The sequence below is a fragment of the Ambystoma mexicanum genome, chromosome 7p (assembly GCF_040938575.1).
Source record: "Ambystoma mexicanum isolate Mex_15411 chromosome 7p, UKY_AmexF1_1, whole genome shotgun sequence".
Classification (NCBI taxonomy): Eukaryota; Metazoa; Chordata; class Amphibia; order Caudata; family Ambystomatidae; genus Ambystoma; species Ambystoma mexicanum.
In genome coordinates, this window is record NC_090939.1 from 860,055,537 (window position 1) to 860,074,476 (window position 18,940).

General features: G+C 44.4%; 1 protein-coding gene across 2 annotated transcripts in view; it reads left to right on the top strand.

The window, feature by feature from the left end:
* TPP2 (tripeptidyl peptidase 2) overlaps nt 1–18,940 on the top strand; it is a 1,218,153-nt gene that overhangs the window by 421,173 nt on the left and 778,040 nt on the right. For both annotated transcript variants that reach the window (XM_069637049.1, XM_069637048.1), the window contains exon 12: nt 17,028–17,143. In XM_069637049.1, coding sequence (XP_069493150.1) covers nt 17,028–17,143 — 116 coding nt within the window. The remainder of the gene's footprint in view (nt 1–17,027; nt 17,144–18,940) is intronic.

Consider the following 18,940-nt stretch of genomic DNA (forward strand, 5'->3'; position numbering starts at 1 on the left):
GATTGGATTACCACCATTGAGACCAATGCATATAAAACGTATTCAAATGGATTGTGTCCTCCCACATATTCCTCATTTTATGATAATCGTATCCCAGCTTCAGCTGCTTCAGAAAACAATTTTCACCAGGGGGTGCTGTGTTCCAGACCGCAGAGTCGAAGTCCCTAGAGGGCCGCCGTCAGACGTCGACGTCATCCGCTGTATAAAGGGCTCGAGCAGCGCCCGTTACCTCAGTTCCGTTTTTCCAACGCAACTGTTTCGTGTTACGAATGGCGCATCAAGAATTTCTTGTCCTTGGCTCCTATATTTTCTTTTTCCTTTTCTTTTTCTTTTTCTTTTTTCCTTCATCCACCTTATTCTTCTTCTTGTATATGATATTTAGAATTTGTTTGTGATGAATTGGTTACAATGTTTTGACTTTGATTGAATATGTGCGTGTTTAATGGATTACTAAGGTTTTTGTTCTTATTTGTTGTTGTGAAAATAAAAATGTAACACTTAAGATCTGTTAAAAAAGAAAATTCTTTGACCATTTCCTCGTCTTCAACTCCCTCCACACCCAAGAGAGGGTTAACAAAAATTCTGAAGTGTGGCAGGAAGATGTCTATAACCGACCCCCATCGGAATTGCCTCTGGTGCCTCAGCCCAGACCATCGGGTTGATGAGCGCACATCCTATCAGGCCATGTCAAATAAGGCTCTTGGGGAACGCAGAGGTAAACTGACGGTGGGGGAGGAGAAATAGAAGCCTTCGAAAAGACAGAAGGATTTGGATGAATCCGGTAGAAAATCTTGTCACAAGTCGAGGAGGTTGAGATCAGAAAGTTGCTTGAGGAAATCTTCCTTCTCCTTGACTAAAAAGTCAAAAAAGCGACATCATGGGTCGTCTTCCTCCTCCTCTTCTGAGAGAAGAGTAACTTACCCGTCTAAGCACGATTCCTCAGAAAAATGGGAGGCCTTCAGGGCTTCGATGCTTAAGATATTCGAGAAAGCGGCCCAGACCCCCTCGAAGTTGCAGCGTGGTGATCATGCCTCTACTCACTCTAAAAGTGACAGAGGAAAATCAAGATCTCAACGCGCAAGGGTTGAAAGAGTCGAGAGTGTCTTCAAGGGAAAGTTCCCCGAAGCCGTGCACAGCCCTGTTGCATAAATCGGGGCTAGTGGAATCGACGTCGAAACCAAGACTCAACACCATTGACAACCATAGCATCGAGACCACTGACGAAAATGACGTCGACACCTTTAGCGGTATCGAAGCCTTCTTCGACAGCATCGAAGCCAGCGTCTACCCTATTGATGCCTTCAACGCCTTTATCGAGGCCTTCTTTGATACCAAGACCCAAGTCGACGCCATTGTCTATGCCTAGGCAAATTCCACCTTTTATGCCTAAAAAGACTTTCCACCATCAACCTAGACAGGAATTTTTGTAATCCATGTCTATATATGAAGAACATTCCTCTGAAGAGGATGGCACTCCAGCTGGAGTTAGATTTGGAGCCAGAGAGGTTCCTGATGAACTAGTGGACCCACAGTCTAAGATAACAGACCTTTATAACTGTCTACAAAATGCCAGTGGCTTCACCTGAAGTGGATTTTGAAAGGCCAGATCCTACAGATCATGCTGATCCCAGTTATAGGAATCTTATGGGAAGGGTCATTGATTTTATGGGTTGGAAAGCAGCTTCCCTGGATTTTGACCAGGATGACATGACTGACATGCTGAGTGAGGGTCCCTTAAAAGATCCTGTTCTTTGTTAGGAAAGATTTCATCATTGTAGGTAATTTTCCTTCCATGTGACAACCCCCAAACTTTTTGCTGTTGTTTTACACCCTGATCTAGACTTTGCCGGAGAAGCGCAGCCTTACGCCGCACTCCTATGGGCTTTCGCTCCATTCTTACGGGGAAACTGACATGCCCTTAAGACAATCAGTACCGGGAGACTTTGTTTCCCTTAGTCCTTTCCTCATGTTGCAGCTTTTGAGCAACATGAAACACGAGTGCACCATAACTTACATTACCGCGCTCTTGGGTCTCTAGTCATTCCAATGGCCCTACAAATTCTTGCTGGACTTATCATGAAATGTGAAAGTGTGTCACAGACGGGACTGGTGGCAGCTATCGTTTCTTTGTGTTTTGAACCCCTTTTTGCCATGTTAACTGCGCTTCCCGCATTTGGCCCAAATGGGTGGCCTGGCCTCCAAAATGGCCATGCCACGAGGTTCTTTGTCCTGTCCGCTGACCGTCTTGCCCCTTCACCTTCCCCCAGGTCGAGCCGACCTGGGGCAGTCCTTATTTGGTCATGCACTTTCCCACGAAACACAACGCTTTTGCATGGCTTCTGCATGCCTTGTGTGTGCCTCCAGGATGTGGGCTGGGATGTCTGTTCCCTATACACATCCTGGGTGCCAGAGAGTCTAGAGTATCTTGAATGCCTGGGACCACCGTGGTCCGTGATAGGTCCTCGTATGTTGTGAGTGTTTTGTGAGCAGATCTCCTATTTGGTCCTCTCCATTTTGGCGCGAAGGGAACTCTGGATAAGAGGAGGCTGGAAACACCACTACCATGTCGATCTCCTGAGTTCTCACGAATGAAGGATAAGGAGCCAAGTATCCTGCAACTAAGAAGCTGAGTCAAGGAACCGCTGGTGACCCGCTGAAGGTTTGGCACCCTGCACTGCTGTTGTCCTGTGAGACCCATCTGCCTCTGATCGAACGAGAAGGCCTGTACTGGCGCTTCGACCCTTTAGAATAGTGGGAACAACTATTCTCGGCATCTTCACCAAATCCTGTAAGTAAGCCTTCGGAAGCGTCCCTGGGCCATCCAGTGGACTGACCAGCCTACACAGGAACCTTGCTCTGTCACCGCCGTCTGGCTTACTGCTAAACCCGTGTCCTCGGCACTCTCACACGATTCGTACACTTGGCATTCCCAGGTCTGAAGTGAGACGTGTGCCCTGGGTCCAGAATACCTGCGGTTGCCGAGTTGCCCTGCTGTGGTAACAAACCTGTGCGTGTTCGCTGCATGTGGGACACCCTTGACTCTGACTCCTGCTGTCGCGGAATCTACACGGCGTCGAGACATCCTGCTGATCGCATCTGAACCTGCCAGTACTGAAACGGAACCGGAGAAGCCTGGGTCTGCCTGCATCGGGGACCGGAGAGTAGTCAATACCCTAACCGGTCGCCCTCCCGCAGGAGCCTGTGGCTCTCCAACGCTGTCGTAAACGGCAACCCTTTTCCGCACTCGCGCCCTGCTTCTGCCCACAAGTGGAGGCCGCGCTTGAGTAGCGGGTAACTGATCATCGTTTTGTTCACCTCTCTGAACTGCCCGATCTCCCTGAAGAGACTCTCCTTTGCCCATTGGCACCCACGTGTGCAGGTACTTTTGAGCACAGGGCTCCACTCTTTGTAGGGCTCGGACTTCCTTCTAGTTAGGTGGCCTGTGATGTCGAACTGGGTCTAAGGATTACTTGCACTGCCTGTTTTCTTCCTCATCTAGGTGGTCTGCATATTTCGTGCTTCTAACTCTTTAGACCCCTTGGTGTTGTATATATATTGTATTGCTTGTGATGTGTTGGTTTATTGGAATTTTACCATGATTCTTTACTATGGTCGATGTTACAAAGGCCTTGTAATAAATGTGTCTATATTTTTAATATACCACCTGTCTGGAGTAATTTGTAAGCGTCCTTGCTTTGTGTGCACATTGCGGGCTTTCAGTCACCCTCACCCCTCTTGAGACCTAGTCTTCCATCGCTACCCTGATTGGTCTGGATTGTCCAGAGGTTACCCTGTTCCAAGAAACTAGGCTGGCCTTCTGAACCTCTGCCCCTCCAGGACAGAGTTCAGAAATCCATCTTAACATTCTTCCATTTCACAAAGCACTGCAAAAAAGGGTAATGATAAATTCGAATACTCCTGATTCAATTGCAGCGGTAAATAAGAAACTGGTTCCAAAATATAGGCCAGCTTTATCAGATCCAGAATATTTATCCATCTCCTGAAAGTCTAGTGGTTCAAGCTGCAACCTCCCCTAGGCAATCAGCTTACCCATCAATACCACCAGACCGGGACGATAAAGTTGATGCTTGGGCCCGGAAAGCTTTTACTTCGGGCTGCATGGCCCTGGAATCGACTAATGTCACTTGCACATTAGTAAGATTTACTTAAACCTGTGGGACTGCACGTCATCAGCGGCTGAAGGCATCCCGCAAGGTGAGGAATGGGATGGTTTTCTGGGTATAGTGAAGGATGGTAAAGAGGCTATGGAGGAATGCCTTCAGTCAGGATTGGACACTGCGGAAAGTATAAGCAGGTCCATGGCATCTAGCAGTCTTGCGCAGATTCGCATGGCTAAGAAAATCTGGTTTTGCACCTGATGTGCAGTCTAGATTACTTAATATGCCCTTTGATGGCTTGAGGTTGTTTGGCAGCAAGGCGGACGAGAGCCAGGAAAAGCTGCAGACCTCGAAAGCAGCAGCAACATCACTCAGCGCCGCTCTAAGGCAACCTCAACAACACTCTTATGCAGGCTCATCTTCCAGGAAGAGTCGCCCCTTTCGCTTTTATTCCTCTTTTGGAAAAGGGAGGGGGTAGGCCAGTCACAGAGGCCAACAGAGAAAACCTATTTGTGGTGGAAAAGGGAGAGGTTCTAAATCAGCCACAGCAGCAACTACTACCTCCTCAGCCACTGCTGCAAAGCCACTTTGAGGTCTTAATCCACAAAACCCCGATGGGAGGCAGAATCACTCGGTATCTGGACAAATGGCGGGCTATTACGTCAGATACCTGGGCACTAGAGATAGTGACGCATGGTTACTGTCTTCCTTTTCATCGAAGACCTCAAGATCATCCACCGGGAGCCAACTCTGTAAAAATTCCAGACCCGCTCCTTGTGCAGGAGATTTTAACCCTGCTAGTGAAAGGTGCAATGGAACAAGTACCTGTAGCGGAGAGGAACAAGGGCTGGTACACCACCTATTTGCTCATCCCCAAAAAGGATGGAGGATTGAGACCCATCTTGGACTTGAGAAGCTTGAACAAGTTCCTCAGGAAGGACAAGTTCAAGATGGTGACCCTTTCTCAGATCCTTCAGGCTTTTCAGCTTCAGGACTGGCTGGTTTCATTGGACCTTCAGGATGCTTACTTTCATATGCCAATCCATCTCAAGCACAGAAAGTACCTGAGGTTCGCAATTGGTGGTTGACATTATCAGTTTCTGGTTCTACCATTTGGGCTGTCCTCCGCCCTGAGTGTTTTCACCAAACTGATGGCGGTGGTGGCAGCGATTATCAGAAGAAGGGGGATTCATGTCTACCCTTTTCTGGATGATTGGCTAATCGGGGCGAGTTCATCCGAACGAGCCCAGGAACATCTGGGCTTTACCTGCCACTTCTTACACAGTCTGGGCTTCTCCCTCAATTACAAGAAGTCACAAATGCGATCCTGGACACTTCCTCAGGGAAAGCCTCGCTTCCCGAGGAGAGAGCTCACCACATTCTGCAGATGGTAATGAAATTTCAAAATGCCCAACATCTACCGACATTCTAAGGTTGCTAGGCCTCATGGCATCCGGCATTTTTCTGGATGAGATCCCTTCAGTGGGCACTCTCAATAGTCCCAGTTTTCAGGGGAGATGTCCGATCTTCTACAAGTCCCGACCAAAGTGGCTCAAGATCTCCTATGGTAGACATGCAAGGAGAATATCCTTGAGGGGGGAAACATTTTGGCAACCATGGCCGGAGATAACTGTAGTGACGGACGCTTCATTCATGCTGTGGGGAGCCCACACCAAAGATCTGATAATCAGATCGTTGGTCTCCATCGGAGTCCAAACTACACATCAACCTTTTGGAGCTGAGAGCAATCAGACCAGTGCTGAAGGCTTTTCTGCCTTCTGTACAGGGAAAGAATGTCCTGATAATGATGGACAACACAGTGGCCATGTACTACCTCAACAAAAGTGGAGGCATAGGATCACTTCCACTGTGCAGAGAGGCAATGCAGCTCTGGTTATGGGCAATGCAAGAAGGAATCTCTCTATCGGCAATTCACTTCGCCGGATAGCTAAACACGGCGTCAGACGCTCTGAGCAGGCAGAGCAGTCTCCCACGAATGGGAACTAGCTCAGGAAGTCCTTCAAGAGATCTTTGCCCTTTGGGGAACCCCTCAAGTGGATCTGTTTGCGACCGGGGACAACCGGAAGTTGCTCAAGGGAATTTCCCTCAAGAGGAGCTCTAGGGTACGTGTTTGTAGTGGACTGGGTATTTCCACTTCTTTACGTGTTTCCTCCAGTCCTCGTGATTCCTCACGTAATCAGAAGGTTGAGAAAGTTCAGGAAAACCATGATCCTAATTGCCCCGGTTTGGGCCAGGAGGACGTGGTGCCGGACCTTCTGGACATGTCCATCTGCCCCCCAATATGTCTTACACAAAGGGAGGATCTTCTCTCGCAAGAGGAAGGTCGGGTTCAGCATCAGCGTTCGAAACTCGGCCTTCATGCATGGTTTCTGAGAGGCTGAGATATAAGGATTGGGACCTCCCGGATGATGTAATGGAGATATTGCTTTTGGCGAGAAGGCCAGAAACAAAATCCCTGTGTCGGTGTCGTTGGAACAAGTTCAGTAACTTGTGCAGGGATAAGAATGTGGATCCATTTCTTTGTAATACTCCAACAGTACTTTCTTTTCCCTTACACTTAGCCAATTTGGGGCTCCAAGTTTGAACGATTTAAAGGTTACTTGGCAGCGCTATCCATCTTTAAGCGCTCCTCGGAAGAGGTGTCCTATTTTAAAATGCCTTTAACCATTCAATTCTTGAAAGGGTTGACAAATGTATACCCTCCAACACCTGTGAGGTGCCCATCTGGTATTTAAATCTAGTCTTAACATTTCTCATGTGTGCTCCTTTTGATCCTTTACATTCTTCTTTTTTTTTAAACACTTTTTATTTCTTATTTACGACAAGATACAATAAGAGTTATAGGTCATTGAATTGCAAAATACATAACAGTGGAAGACAAATAAAACAGAATTCCTAACCATAACTCTGTATTCCACCACATTAAACTTAAGACTAACCTAAAACAAAGCCAGATGCACCAAACAAGTGACAACAGACAAGTAGGACCACACCAACACAAACCCCATCCCCATATATTTGTTACTTGAATATAGACCAATGCACTCCACTCCAGAACCTAATCTATCATCGTCCATAAAGGTCAATAAAGCTCCCCCATTTCTTCATAAAGGGTTTCCTTGTTTTGTTTACATAGTTTTCTCAAATCTGGATAAAATTCTAACATCTAAAATCCATTCCTCCACCATCGGTTTCTTCTGTGTCTTCCAGACCCTCAACACTTGTTTAGCTGCCACTAACAAAACTTTGATTACCCCACACGATATCCCCTAACTCGCATCCCGTCCACCACTATACAATAATAAGATGACCGCTAAGGGATTGCGTGGGTAAACAATGTCCCAAATTTGGTCGACTCTATCAACAACGTCTCTCCAAAAACTCGCCACTCTTTCACAACCCCAACACCGATCATTACCAACTAATCCCAATTTACACATACGTTCTGGGGTCCAATATATTCTGCCCAATATCCTTTGACGTATATAGCGTAATTGCAAATCCACTTTGGCAGTCGTCGGCACTCTCCAAATCTTTTCCCATTACCTTGGCATAAGTTCTCTACCCAACTCCTCTGTCCATGACAATCTCAGTTTGTCCCATAAATCTAACCAATGCCCATCAGGTTGCATACTCTGCATAAAAGTAGACACTTTTTGAAGTCCAATTTCCCAAATATAAAAATTCTCTGGCTTCTTCAAAAATGGAGCCCCCAACATTTCTCTCAGTTCTGATAGTAGAGTTACTAAAATATCATAACTTCTTAATTCCCTGTTCCTTAACCCAAATTTCTCAACTAAGCTTGCAAAAGGTACTACCCCTGCAGCACTCCACACATCACTAATGGTTAAAACGCTGCTCTGAACCCAACTTTTCCAATTCAGTACTTTCTTATTAAACTGCAGACCAGGATTATGCCAAAGGCAAGCCTCTTCATAAAGATATAGACCTTGCCCACTTCACACTATCCACGACAACAAAGCTTCTTTAGTAGCCAATACTGACTTCAAACACTTACCTTCTTAGGCTACTTTCCAAAAAAAAAAATTTCATATCATAAGGCAAACAACGCTGCTTCTCAATTTGTTCCCACCACAGCACAGGTGCTGTGGTGGTCCAGAACTACACCAGTGTAATCAGACACTTTCTTTAACAAAAAACCACTATCATAATTTTTTTGCACCGGGTACCCAAAACCCCTGTCTTTTACTTTCCGCACCATAATATTCCGGGGAACCTTGGCCCTCTTCCAAATCCCCACAAAAAATCCTGAAACAATCTGTCTATATGTGCGAATGCTCCCTTTGTAAAATGCACAGGCAGAGATTGAACAACATACAGAACCTTTGGCAACAAAATCATTTTAATAGCATTAATTTTACCCCAAAGAGTTGGATTGACACGTCCCCATCTCATAATATTCTGCCTAAGAACCTCAATGATTTTATCCACGTTATAATTTTCTAACTTTCTAAAATCTTGAGTAATATAGATGCCCAAATATTTGACACTAGAATATTCCCATTTACAATGCCACCCCAGCAGATTCTCACATCCATTCGAAGCCCTCACAGGAAATACTGTTTTATCCCAATTGATCCGATACCCAGATAATTTACCCACTTCCTCAAAGACCTCCTTCAATATGACCCCCTACAACAGGATCATCCAAGATGACCACAACACCATCCGCATAAGCCAGAGCTTTAACTTCCATATCTCCAACAGCAAACCCTCTGATGCACCTCATCTGGCATATATACGCTAACAAAGGCCACAATACCAAATTAAATAAGTGGCGACAAAGGGCAACCCTGGCGTGTGCCTCTAAACAACGGAAATGGCATAGAAAACCCCTCATTCACCCACACCCTTGCTGATATGCCATTCTGAAGAGCTTGAATAGCTTTAATAAAGAAAGGACCAAAACCTAATTTCAACAGTGTATAATTCAGGAAACTCCAATTCACCCTATCAAAGGTCTTCTCTGCGTCTAAAAAGAACAAAATATCCTTTATTTCTGTGTCTGGCAAACTCAAAATGTTTAATCCATACCTTCTCTCCATGAATCCTGTCTGAGATCGAACTACTAACTCACCCATATATTTAAGCCTCACTGTCAGTGTTTTGGTAAAGATTTTTAGGTCTACATTAAGCAAGGAGATAGGCCGATAATTACTGCACTTAGTCGCATCCTTTCCAGGTTTCGGGATCACTGTGATGATTGCCTCCTTCATTGAATCACATAACCTCCCCTCCTTCAAAAAACAGTTATATAACTCACATAAAACCGGTGCAACACTTCCCCATATTTTTGATAAAATTCCACCGTCAAACCATCCAACCCTGGAGATTTACCTTTATTCATTCCCTCAATTAACGACAAAACCTCTAGGATGGTAATCGGGGCTTTCATACAACATCTACCTTCAGAAAGTACTGGAAGGACAATTTTCCCAAAAAACCTATCAAAATCATCTCTTTGCGGAGCAATATGTTCCGTATACAATTTAGCATAAAATGAACGAAAACATTCACCAATTTTATCTTTCTTAATCCCCATATTTCCAGATTCATCAACAATTTTTTGAATATACACCCTCTCTGAATAACTCTTCAATCTATTTGCCAATAACTTCTCTGCCTTATGCCCTTGCTCTCAGTACTTTTGCTTCATATAATACAATCCCCTCTCAACTTGGGAGCTCGCTTCATTTTTCAGTAATTCCTTAACATCCAATATCCTAAGCTTAATATTTTCCTCTCTTGAGAAAGCATAATTTCTTTGGAAGAGCTTGAAAAAGAATTGGGAGATTTACAATCTGGCTTCTCCCACCTTACGCATTCTCGCAGTCCAGTTCATCAGTTCCCCTCTAACTGAAGCCTTGAAAGCATCCCACACCACCATATCGTCTGCCGTGCCAACATTCACCTCAAAGAAATTTGGTATAAAACCCATTAATGCATCGGTAGCATCTTTATTATTTAAAACACAAGATTTCAACCTCCATCTACTAGATCCCCGCCTCTCCGCGGATAACCTCAGTTTAGTCATAACCATTGAGTGGTCTGAAATGTGTCGTTCCCCCACAGACACCTCTTTTACATTTTCAATTAGCCTTGTCCATTAAGACTGCTCACTCTTAAAACAATTCTGTTAGTGGCTATAACATCAGCCCGCAGGGTAAGTGAGTTGCAGGCACTGTCTTGTAAGCCTCCTCACACCGTTTTCCATAGGGACAAGGTTATTTGAAAAGTCAAGCCATCTTTCTTGCCTAAAATAGTGTCTGATTTTCATACGTCACAAAAGATTGTCTTGCCTTTCTTTTATCCCCCAGCTCACGCTAGTAAGGAAGAGGAAAGGTGACATAGACTGAACCCAAAAAGGGCTCTCAGTTTCTATATTTCCAGTTTGGCAAATCTCTGACAATGTGACCAACTATTTGTTGGATATACTGGACACAAATCTAAACAAACTCTATCCTGATGGATAATTCTAGCAATCTCTGAATGCTATAAACTAGCTGAGAAAGAGCCTCCGGATGGATTAAGGGCTAATTCAACCAGAGGCATGGCAACTTCCACGGACCTTCAGAGGGGTGTTCCGGTGCAGGATATTTGTGCAAGGGCCACCTGGTCGTCAATGCACACCTTTTGTAAAGCATTACTGCTTGGACTCTACTTCATACCAAGGAGGACTATTTGCAAAAGCTGTCCTTCATTCAGTCCATAGTTAAAATGTCTAATACTCCCACCTCCAAAATGACCACTGCAATGGGAGTCTATCATAATATGAGGAATATGTGGGAGGACACAATCCATTCAAAGAACAAGTTACTTACCAACTGTAACGTTCTTTCGATTGGATGTTCCTCCCACGTATTCCTCATCGACCCTCCCATCTTACCCCTCCATACAGTTTACGCCAGTTGCACTGAAGACTTTAAGCCTGATCAACTGATGCGACCATGAATACCGTAAAAACAGAACTGAGTTTACGGCTGCTGCTTGAGACCTTTATACAGCGGATGACGTTGGCGTCGGCCCTCGAGGGACTTTGACTCCGCAGTCTCGAACACAGAGCCCCTTGGTGAGAATTTTCCGAAGCAGCTGAAACTGGGATAAGATTATCATAAGATGCGGAATACGTGGGAGTAACATCCAATCAAAAGAACGTTACAGTTGGTAAGTAACTTGTTCTTCTGTGTACGCATTGTTTTCAAGAAAGAGAGTTGCATTCGCGTACATAGCGAAATTCCCCAGTGAAAAAGCCAAAACAGTTTACCTTAGATTTAAGCTAAACCAATTTCATACTCTAGAACGCATCGTAAATTGGTATAAACCATCAACTGACCACACCGAGAGGCATTGTCTCTTCTGTGTAAATAGGGACCAGGATGAAACATTTAAACATCTTGTGGTCTACTGTCCATACTTTGAAGCAGATAGATGTAAGCTTCTGCGCATTTACCATCCTTAGGCGACGTATATATCCCGATTTTTCTTTTGGGAAAGATGTCTATGGGTTGATAACATGCGTCTAATTGTGGCATTTACAAGAGTATTATTCAAAATTGATGAGGCTCAAGGTTAACGAACTCAGAGTTCAGTGACGTGAACTCTTCAGCCTTTGACCTCTGGCTAATTTTAGTTATGTACAAACTACAATGAATCTTTGTTCAATAGTTTCTTGTACTGAAATCAGTTGAACATAATGCTTCACCAATAATGATGACCAACCTCTTGATGCATTCATATATTTATTAGGATTTTTTCATATATAACGAAGGTGATTTTAATGGTTTTTAAAACAATTATTTTATTTTAAAACTTGTTGTATTGTGTTAGTTGCTATTCAGGAGTTATAAAGAATTGATGGATTACTTACATGTATTTAATTAGACTTGTACATCGCTAATTATACAAAGGTCGTACAAAAGTCACCAATCTATTTTATATTGACATTTTTAATTTGTAGAATTACCTATTATGTAGTATGTTAGTGTGATATTAATTGTCTATGTGTTTTTGTTGTGTTGTAAATGTTTGTTTTTCAAACTAAATACTACAAATAAAAAATGGTATGGTCCTATGCACATGTATTCTGACATTATCAGTTTCTTTGTACTTTTATTGTGATCGTTTGCAAAAGCCTGTTGTCTTTAAATAAGTGTTGGAAGAAAAAAGGGATCTTTGGGTCGCAGTGCAGAGGTCACTTTTGGTGTCTGGAATTTAGCTTCAACTTGTTGGGGGTTCTAGTTACTGGGTCTCGCACATCTGGAAAACCCAGGAGCGATGAAGTAAGGACCACCACATTGTGGACTACCTCAGAACCCCAGAACACGGAGCAGGCAATGATCAGTGATGGCCACTTCGAAAAAATGGCACAAGTTGTTCCTCATGGCAGAAACAAAGATGCTGGCATTGCAAGGCCTCTTTATGCGTTGGAGTGTGGAAATTGTAGGAGGAGGCCTCTTGTTCTGCATGTCTAGGGGCTACCAAGCCCGAACTCGAGATGACTGATGCAGCGAGTTAGCCGACGAGGAAGCGGTTAGCCCACAGTATGGTTCCGGGACACTTCCAAAGCCTCAAGGGCAGGATACTTGGGCAGGGGTTGAGACTGGTGGTGGGCACCAGTTCAAGGTGGCTCGGAGCATTCATGAACACCTACTGGAGATCCGTAAAGGAGCAGTGCTTCACAAGGACATTTGAAGACTGATTGGCTGCAACAATGCGTTCATGGTCTTCAGAGTTCTGGGTCACCTCTTTGTAGGAGAGTCATCTGTATAAAAGGGCATATAAAAAAACGATTGCCAATCCTTACCGCTAAATTCAAATAATGTTGTGGAGTGTTAATGAAAAAAGTGTTCACAAAATGATATGTCAGGATGTTCAGGCCGTTGGCCTCCCTTCCCCACGTTTTCAGCATGGGACAAGGCGATCCACCAGAGCAAAGCACACACTCTGGCTTCTTCGGCACAAGGATACATTTGCATTGCCATTACCAGCATCGGGGCCTTCTGTGCCCAAGTCCCTTTATTTCAAGTCTCTTGATTCAGAGGGCATGATATACCGAAACAAAACACTTACTTTCCTCTTATAAGTACTCAATTCAGGTGATATACCCTGAATTCCCCTCAGCCGGGCTCAGATCCCCCTTTTTACAATGCTCAGAGAACATTCTTTCTCGGGTGATTCGCGGTTCACCCCAGATCCCCCTCAGCCGGGCTCAGATCCTTCCTCTTACAAAATTAGTCTCCCTCAGCCGTGCTCGGACCAATTTCATTTGGCATTAAACTATCAGAGACTTTCGATTGTGCACAGGGTTTACCTTGACTTGTTGCAGGACCACTGATCTCAAAATTGCCTTTTCACAGTTGCCAACCAGTTTGATACCTAACAGAGACCTTCAAATGAGCACCCACGTGGCGCTGGACCCCTGTCTACGGTATGTTTCTTGGCCTCCAAAGTTCAATTATATTTGCGTCGTTCGTCGCATACTTTTCACACACTGTTCTCTTTAATTTTCTTCATACATTGTTGCCGCTTGTAACCTTGGTTTTAACACAGGTTTGTCTGGTATCAGTCGCTCCGACTCACCAGCTGTGCAATCTATGCTGGTGCTGCTTTGTTGTAGGAGCCGAGAACAGTACCACAGCGGCAAACGCTCCTCCCTGCCTTGGTTATCAACGCGGGAGAGCCTTGGTACCTCCAACACCCAATGCATGTTTCTTAAGCTTTAGTCCCAGGTCTTAGGTTTCTTATTTTCCAAGGTTCATGAAAGTAACTGTCTGAAAAGGCCAAGGGCACTTTCCTCCTTGCAACCCTTTCTGGTCTCGCCGTCTCTCCTCGTATTAAACTGCCATCTTGGAAATGCTGCTTCCTTGTGTGCTTTCGTGCTCTGCCTTTTATCAGTGTGGGGGAAGTGTGATGGAAGTCAGGTGTGTATAATCAGTAATAGCCTGACCTTGCCTGAACATTGTATTGGGACATGTCTGGTATACGGCTCTGGCAGTTTTCACACAGTGAGCTGTCCATGAGAAAGTGTTCATGTCGGGAAAGGGGGTGCAGGTGTTTGAGTTCCTTATGCCCACGTTTTCAGCATGGGACAAGGCGGTTCACTCGAGCAAAGCACACTCTGGCTTCTTTGGCACGAGGATAATGTCACTCTCTGGCTGGCCTCCCTTGGCCCTCTCCCTGCTCCCACTTGGGAGGCTAAGAACCTTGGGGTCATCTTCAACGCCACACTCCTTTTCTCCTCACATCTGACGTCTCTAAGAAGTCACACTACCAACTGCACCTCTTCAATGGTATTCTTACTTTCCTCTCCTTCCCCCCAGAAGTGGGGCTGCACTACCATTTGTTGTTATTCCTTGCTCAGCACTTTCCCTTTTTACCCTCTCCCTTGCACTTTCCCCATTACATCTCCCCTGCACTTCAGCATTCTCAATGTCACTGGGCCTAGTAAGATCGTTGTTTTGTCCTCCCTTGTTTCAGAGCGTGATGAAGCAAGGGTGGGAAACACTTGTATATGAGCGTGATACAAATAAAATATCATATCCTACCTGGTAGGATGGGGAAATGGTGTTACATGGAAGGAGATACTGCGTCTCACCATCCGGTGTCCCACTCCCTGAAGACCCCTCCTTCAGGTGATCCTGCTGCACTGGTCCAACCCAGCGAACTGGATCCAAAAGCGATGGCCATGTCCTGGCCTCCTGGAAACAGATCCCTGGGGACTAGCGGGTGAGACACCTGATTTCTCACACAACCCACGGAAAATGTCAGTAAGTACCCTTATAGTCACTTTAGGAAGGGTTTTAAAATTGCGGAAACTTCCCGTAGGAATAAAACGGACAGTCTATAAGTGGAGTCGCTGTTATGGGATAAAGCCAGATGAGTACTTGTAGAATCCCACACTAAATTAGATGCCCTCAATTCACTTCACAACATGTGTAGGGTGATAAAATGACCTGTGTAAAAATTAGGTACTTATAAAGCACCCCTAATTTATTTTTATTTTTTTAATCTGTTATAGTTCACATCACAATGAACTTTGTTTCAGAAAATACACACGAAATCACATGAAAGAAAATGTACATTAAAATTCATAAAAGCTTTTAAAGAAAAAGGAACAGACAAAAACATAAGACTTCTCCTGTACAATAAGGAAACCTAATTTTACACATTAGTAACAGAACCCTCTGCATAATACTCTAAGGACCAAAAGCTCTTTCATGGTGTGTATGGCGGCCAAGAACCATTTATAAAAGATTTGTACGTTGCCAGTCCCATCCCAAGTCAACTTCCTTGAAAAACTTTAGGAGGTTCAGGGAAGAAGTCTTATGGGCCGTTGTCAGTTTACTGCACTGCAAAAGAAGGTGCTGTATTGTTTCTATGGAATTCTCCTCCATCTGCAGCACCTGAATTTATGTGCTATACCCCCCCATGTGCACCCAAATTTTCATTGATAGGGAGCCCATTTAAAAGGCGCAAACACTGAGCGCAAGTGGTGTCCTCGGCATTTCATCAAGTAATAAGGCAAAGAATTATAAGGCCTGGCATCCAGGAGTATTTCTCTAAACAGATGATACTTCCTGACGAGGTCTATTGCATCAATCCAGTCTACCTCCAATAACATTTATTTTTTTGTATTTTTTTTTTTTTTTTACCTTCATTGGGTACATTAGCAAATATGGAACAGTAGAGTCAACCCTGGTTAGTATGTCCTGGCAGTGGATCAACCATTATGAGGCCTGCCGGGGAGCTTGCCTCTAAGCCACTTAACAAATGATCCCTCTTTTGCCAAATAGCTCTTTCAAATAGAGTTCAAATGTTTCTAATCCACCAAGGCTTCCATTGACACCAGGCCGAACTCATACCTTAAGACAGGTGCCGGGACACCAGGTTGCGGTCCCAGCACTCTCCTCCAAAAAGTTCCCTCAAACTTCACTCATTGCCCCTTTAAGAGCAGAAAATGTGACAGATCCATAGACTATTTATTATCAGAACCCCTATCCTAGCAGTCATTTGGTCTTCCATAGAACAGCACATCAAAAAGGATCGCAGTGGTAGGGGAACTTCAGTAGAAAATCCTCAGAGAGCAAAAACGAGGTCAAAGAGCCAAGAAAACCAATGGGTAAAAAACAGGTTTAGGGGTCTCATAAAATGAGACTGCAGATCCCTCAAAAATGGAATTCTGCCCCAACAGATGTCCTGGAAGACCTGTTCAACAAAGGTTGTCCTGAGTGCTGACCCATCCAGCCATCGGGAAAGGCCCATAGAGGCCTATAAAAGGATGGTAACTAAAGACTCAGGTCTCTACTGCATTACCCATGTGCTGGTGAGTGAAAACGCACTAGCTCACACAAAAAACTCCACATTGAGTCTTGCTTGCACACCTTTTCTCACACTCATTCTCACAACCGCTCTGCTCTCCATGCCTCTCTGCCTAGTGGACCCTTGACTGCCACGATATACTTGCAAACGTACTTGTAGATTTGGTTAGGCTCTTTCATTTGTAACATTTAGATTTAATTTTAATGTGCCTTTCTAAGAGGGTTTTAAACATGGTTTAATGCACTCCGCCTACAATTATCGACTGATGAATTAGGCTTGCTGGTTCTTTTTAATGGACTTAATTGAGTAGTCATGTTCTTAGTGAAGCAATTTTCCCCCTTAATGCTGCAGACCATTCCCCATCCAGCAAGCATTCTTGGTTTGGTTGGTTATTGTATAGGAATATATGCAACACAAAATGTCTCGCTTTCGTTTTACAACTTGAGAGACGAGGCCAGCTTTCATCATTTCAACTTAGTCTTTTGTTTATAATTATGCACTGTTTCTGTCCTGTCTTCATGTGATAACATCCTTTTTTTTCATTTTCAGGTCTGAAAGCTAATGGTGTACCTTATACTGTTCATTCGATCAGAAGAGCTTTAGAAAATACTGCAATGAAGGCTGAAAGCATAGAGGTTTTTGCCCAAGGACATGGTATAATTCAGGTACTTTAAAACAATATGCTCCCAAGGTTTACATTTTCTTGCTACTGGGGGCTGAAGCACATGTGCAGCTGCAACCTTTTTTTTTTTTTTTGTTGATGTGCTGCCTTAGCTACCAGGCCAGAGGTGCTCCCTCCGCACCCAATTTAGTCTCTGGCTGTGTTTTTTCTCCCCAAAAGTGTTGGAATAGGCTGGTTGCAGCTGTACATTTTTGTTTTTGGATACACCATTCAGTTGCCTTTTTAACTTCATTAAGTAACTAAATGTCGCTACATGGAGGCAGTATGGTTACCAAGGTATTTCTAAAGACCTATACCTCAGCCATTTTGTTTGTGGCCTTTTCTTTATTTGTGCATTGAGGCACAGCCAAAATGGCGGGTCTGCCTGTCAAGGCTCTTCACTGAATTTAGAAAGCTTCTTGGTTCGAATGGATTCCAGGTTAGACTGGATGAGTGTCTGCTAGACACCTTACTCCACATGTGTGGGTGAGACTCATAAAATGGCTATCAAAACCTTAAAAGTACCATGGTTGTTGATTGTTGGGCAGGGTTACTGTTGAAGCCCCCCCTGGGGAAGGGTTAAAAAAAAGCAACCTTTAGTTTGGGGGCAAGAATTCTAACAAAATATTTCAAACTGTCGCTGGTAACACATGACTGAGTAGCCTTGCTACAGTCTTAGCAGGTGAGGCGACTGGTCTCATGTTAAGTTGAAAGGACTAATGTGGTACTGGGAGAATTTCTTCTCAAGGGCGCAAGGAGTAGGAGAGTCTATTTACTGGTATGTTAAAGCACTACTTACTCTGATTTCACCCTGCAAGTTCACTGGTGTACTGGAGGAGTACATGAGGGACCAAGTGATGATGAAAACAAGTAATGGCAAAGTAAGGGATAGACTATGGATCGACGGGGACCCTCCCCTGGAAAAGGTCATTGAAATTGCCAGAGCCATAGAAGAATCACGAGTTTGTGTAATTGTTGTAACAGACAAAGCGATAAGACTGGTCTAGGAGAATAAGTACAAGCCATCATACCAAGGAGAAATAGTGCAGAAACAAAGAGGAGAGTTGACAGAGGAGAGAATGCTATCGGGAACTATCGAGGACCGCTGGGTCCTATGAACAGACAGTTCTGCAGAAAATGTGGATGACCCGGTCACTCCACAGGTGCCAAGGACTGCCCCGCCTGGAACACAGAGTGTAGAAAATGTAGTGTCAGGGGACATTTTGCCAGAATGTGCTGAACGGGTGCTGAAGGAAAAGCGTGAGAATGGTGGATGGTGATGGGGGTGCAGATGGAGTTGTAGGATATGCGAGTGAAGGTGCACGCGAGGGTGCGCTAGTGCAAGTTAGTGGAGCACTCAAAAAGGGGGCATGGTGTGTAATCGCCATAAATGGTGTAGATATGGAAATATAGATTTCGGATTGGAGTACACTGTCGTCTCTGGAATCATATACTAGAAGTTAACGGAAGGAGCGATCTGTTCTCGAGCCTTCTGAAATGAACCCCTATGCATATGGCCAGGTGCCCATAAACGTTCTAGGTTTTTAATGGGTGCCAATAGAATTCAAGGGCTGTACCACCAAAGGAAAGCTGTACGTGACAGTAAAGGGTGAACGTGTCTTGGGTTGGGGATGAGCACGCCCCTCTAGAAATGGAAATACGTCCAGGAAAGGCGATTCATGTACTACGTGTGGAGGAGAGAGAGCAAGTGCAGACGGGAGATGGTGTGACCGATGAGTATTTAAAGGATACATTTCCAACTGTTTTTCTCAGACAACTTGGGTATGTTGGTTGGTTTTTC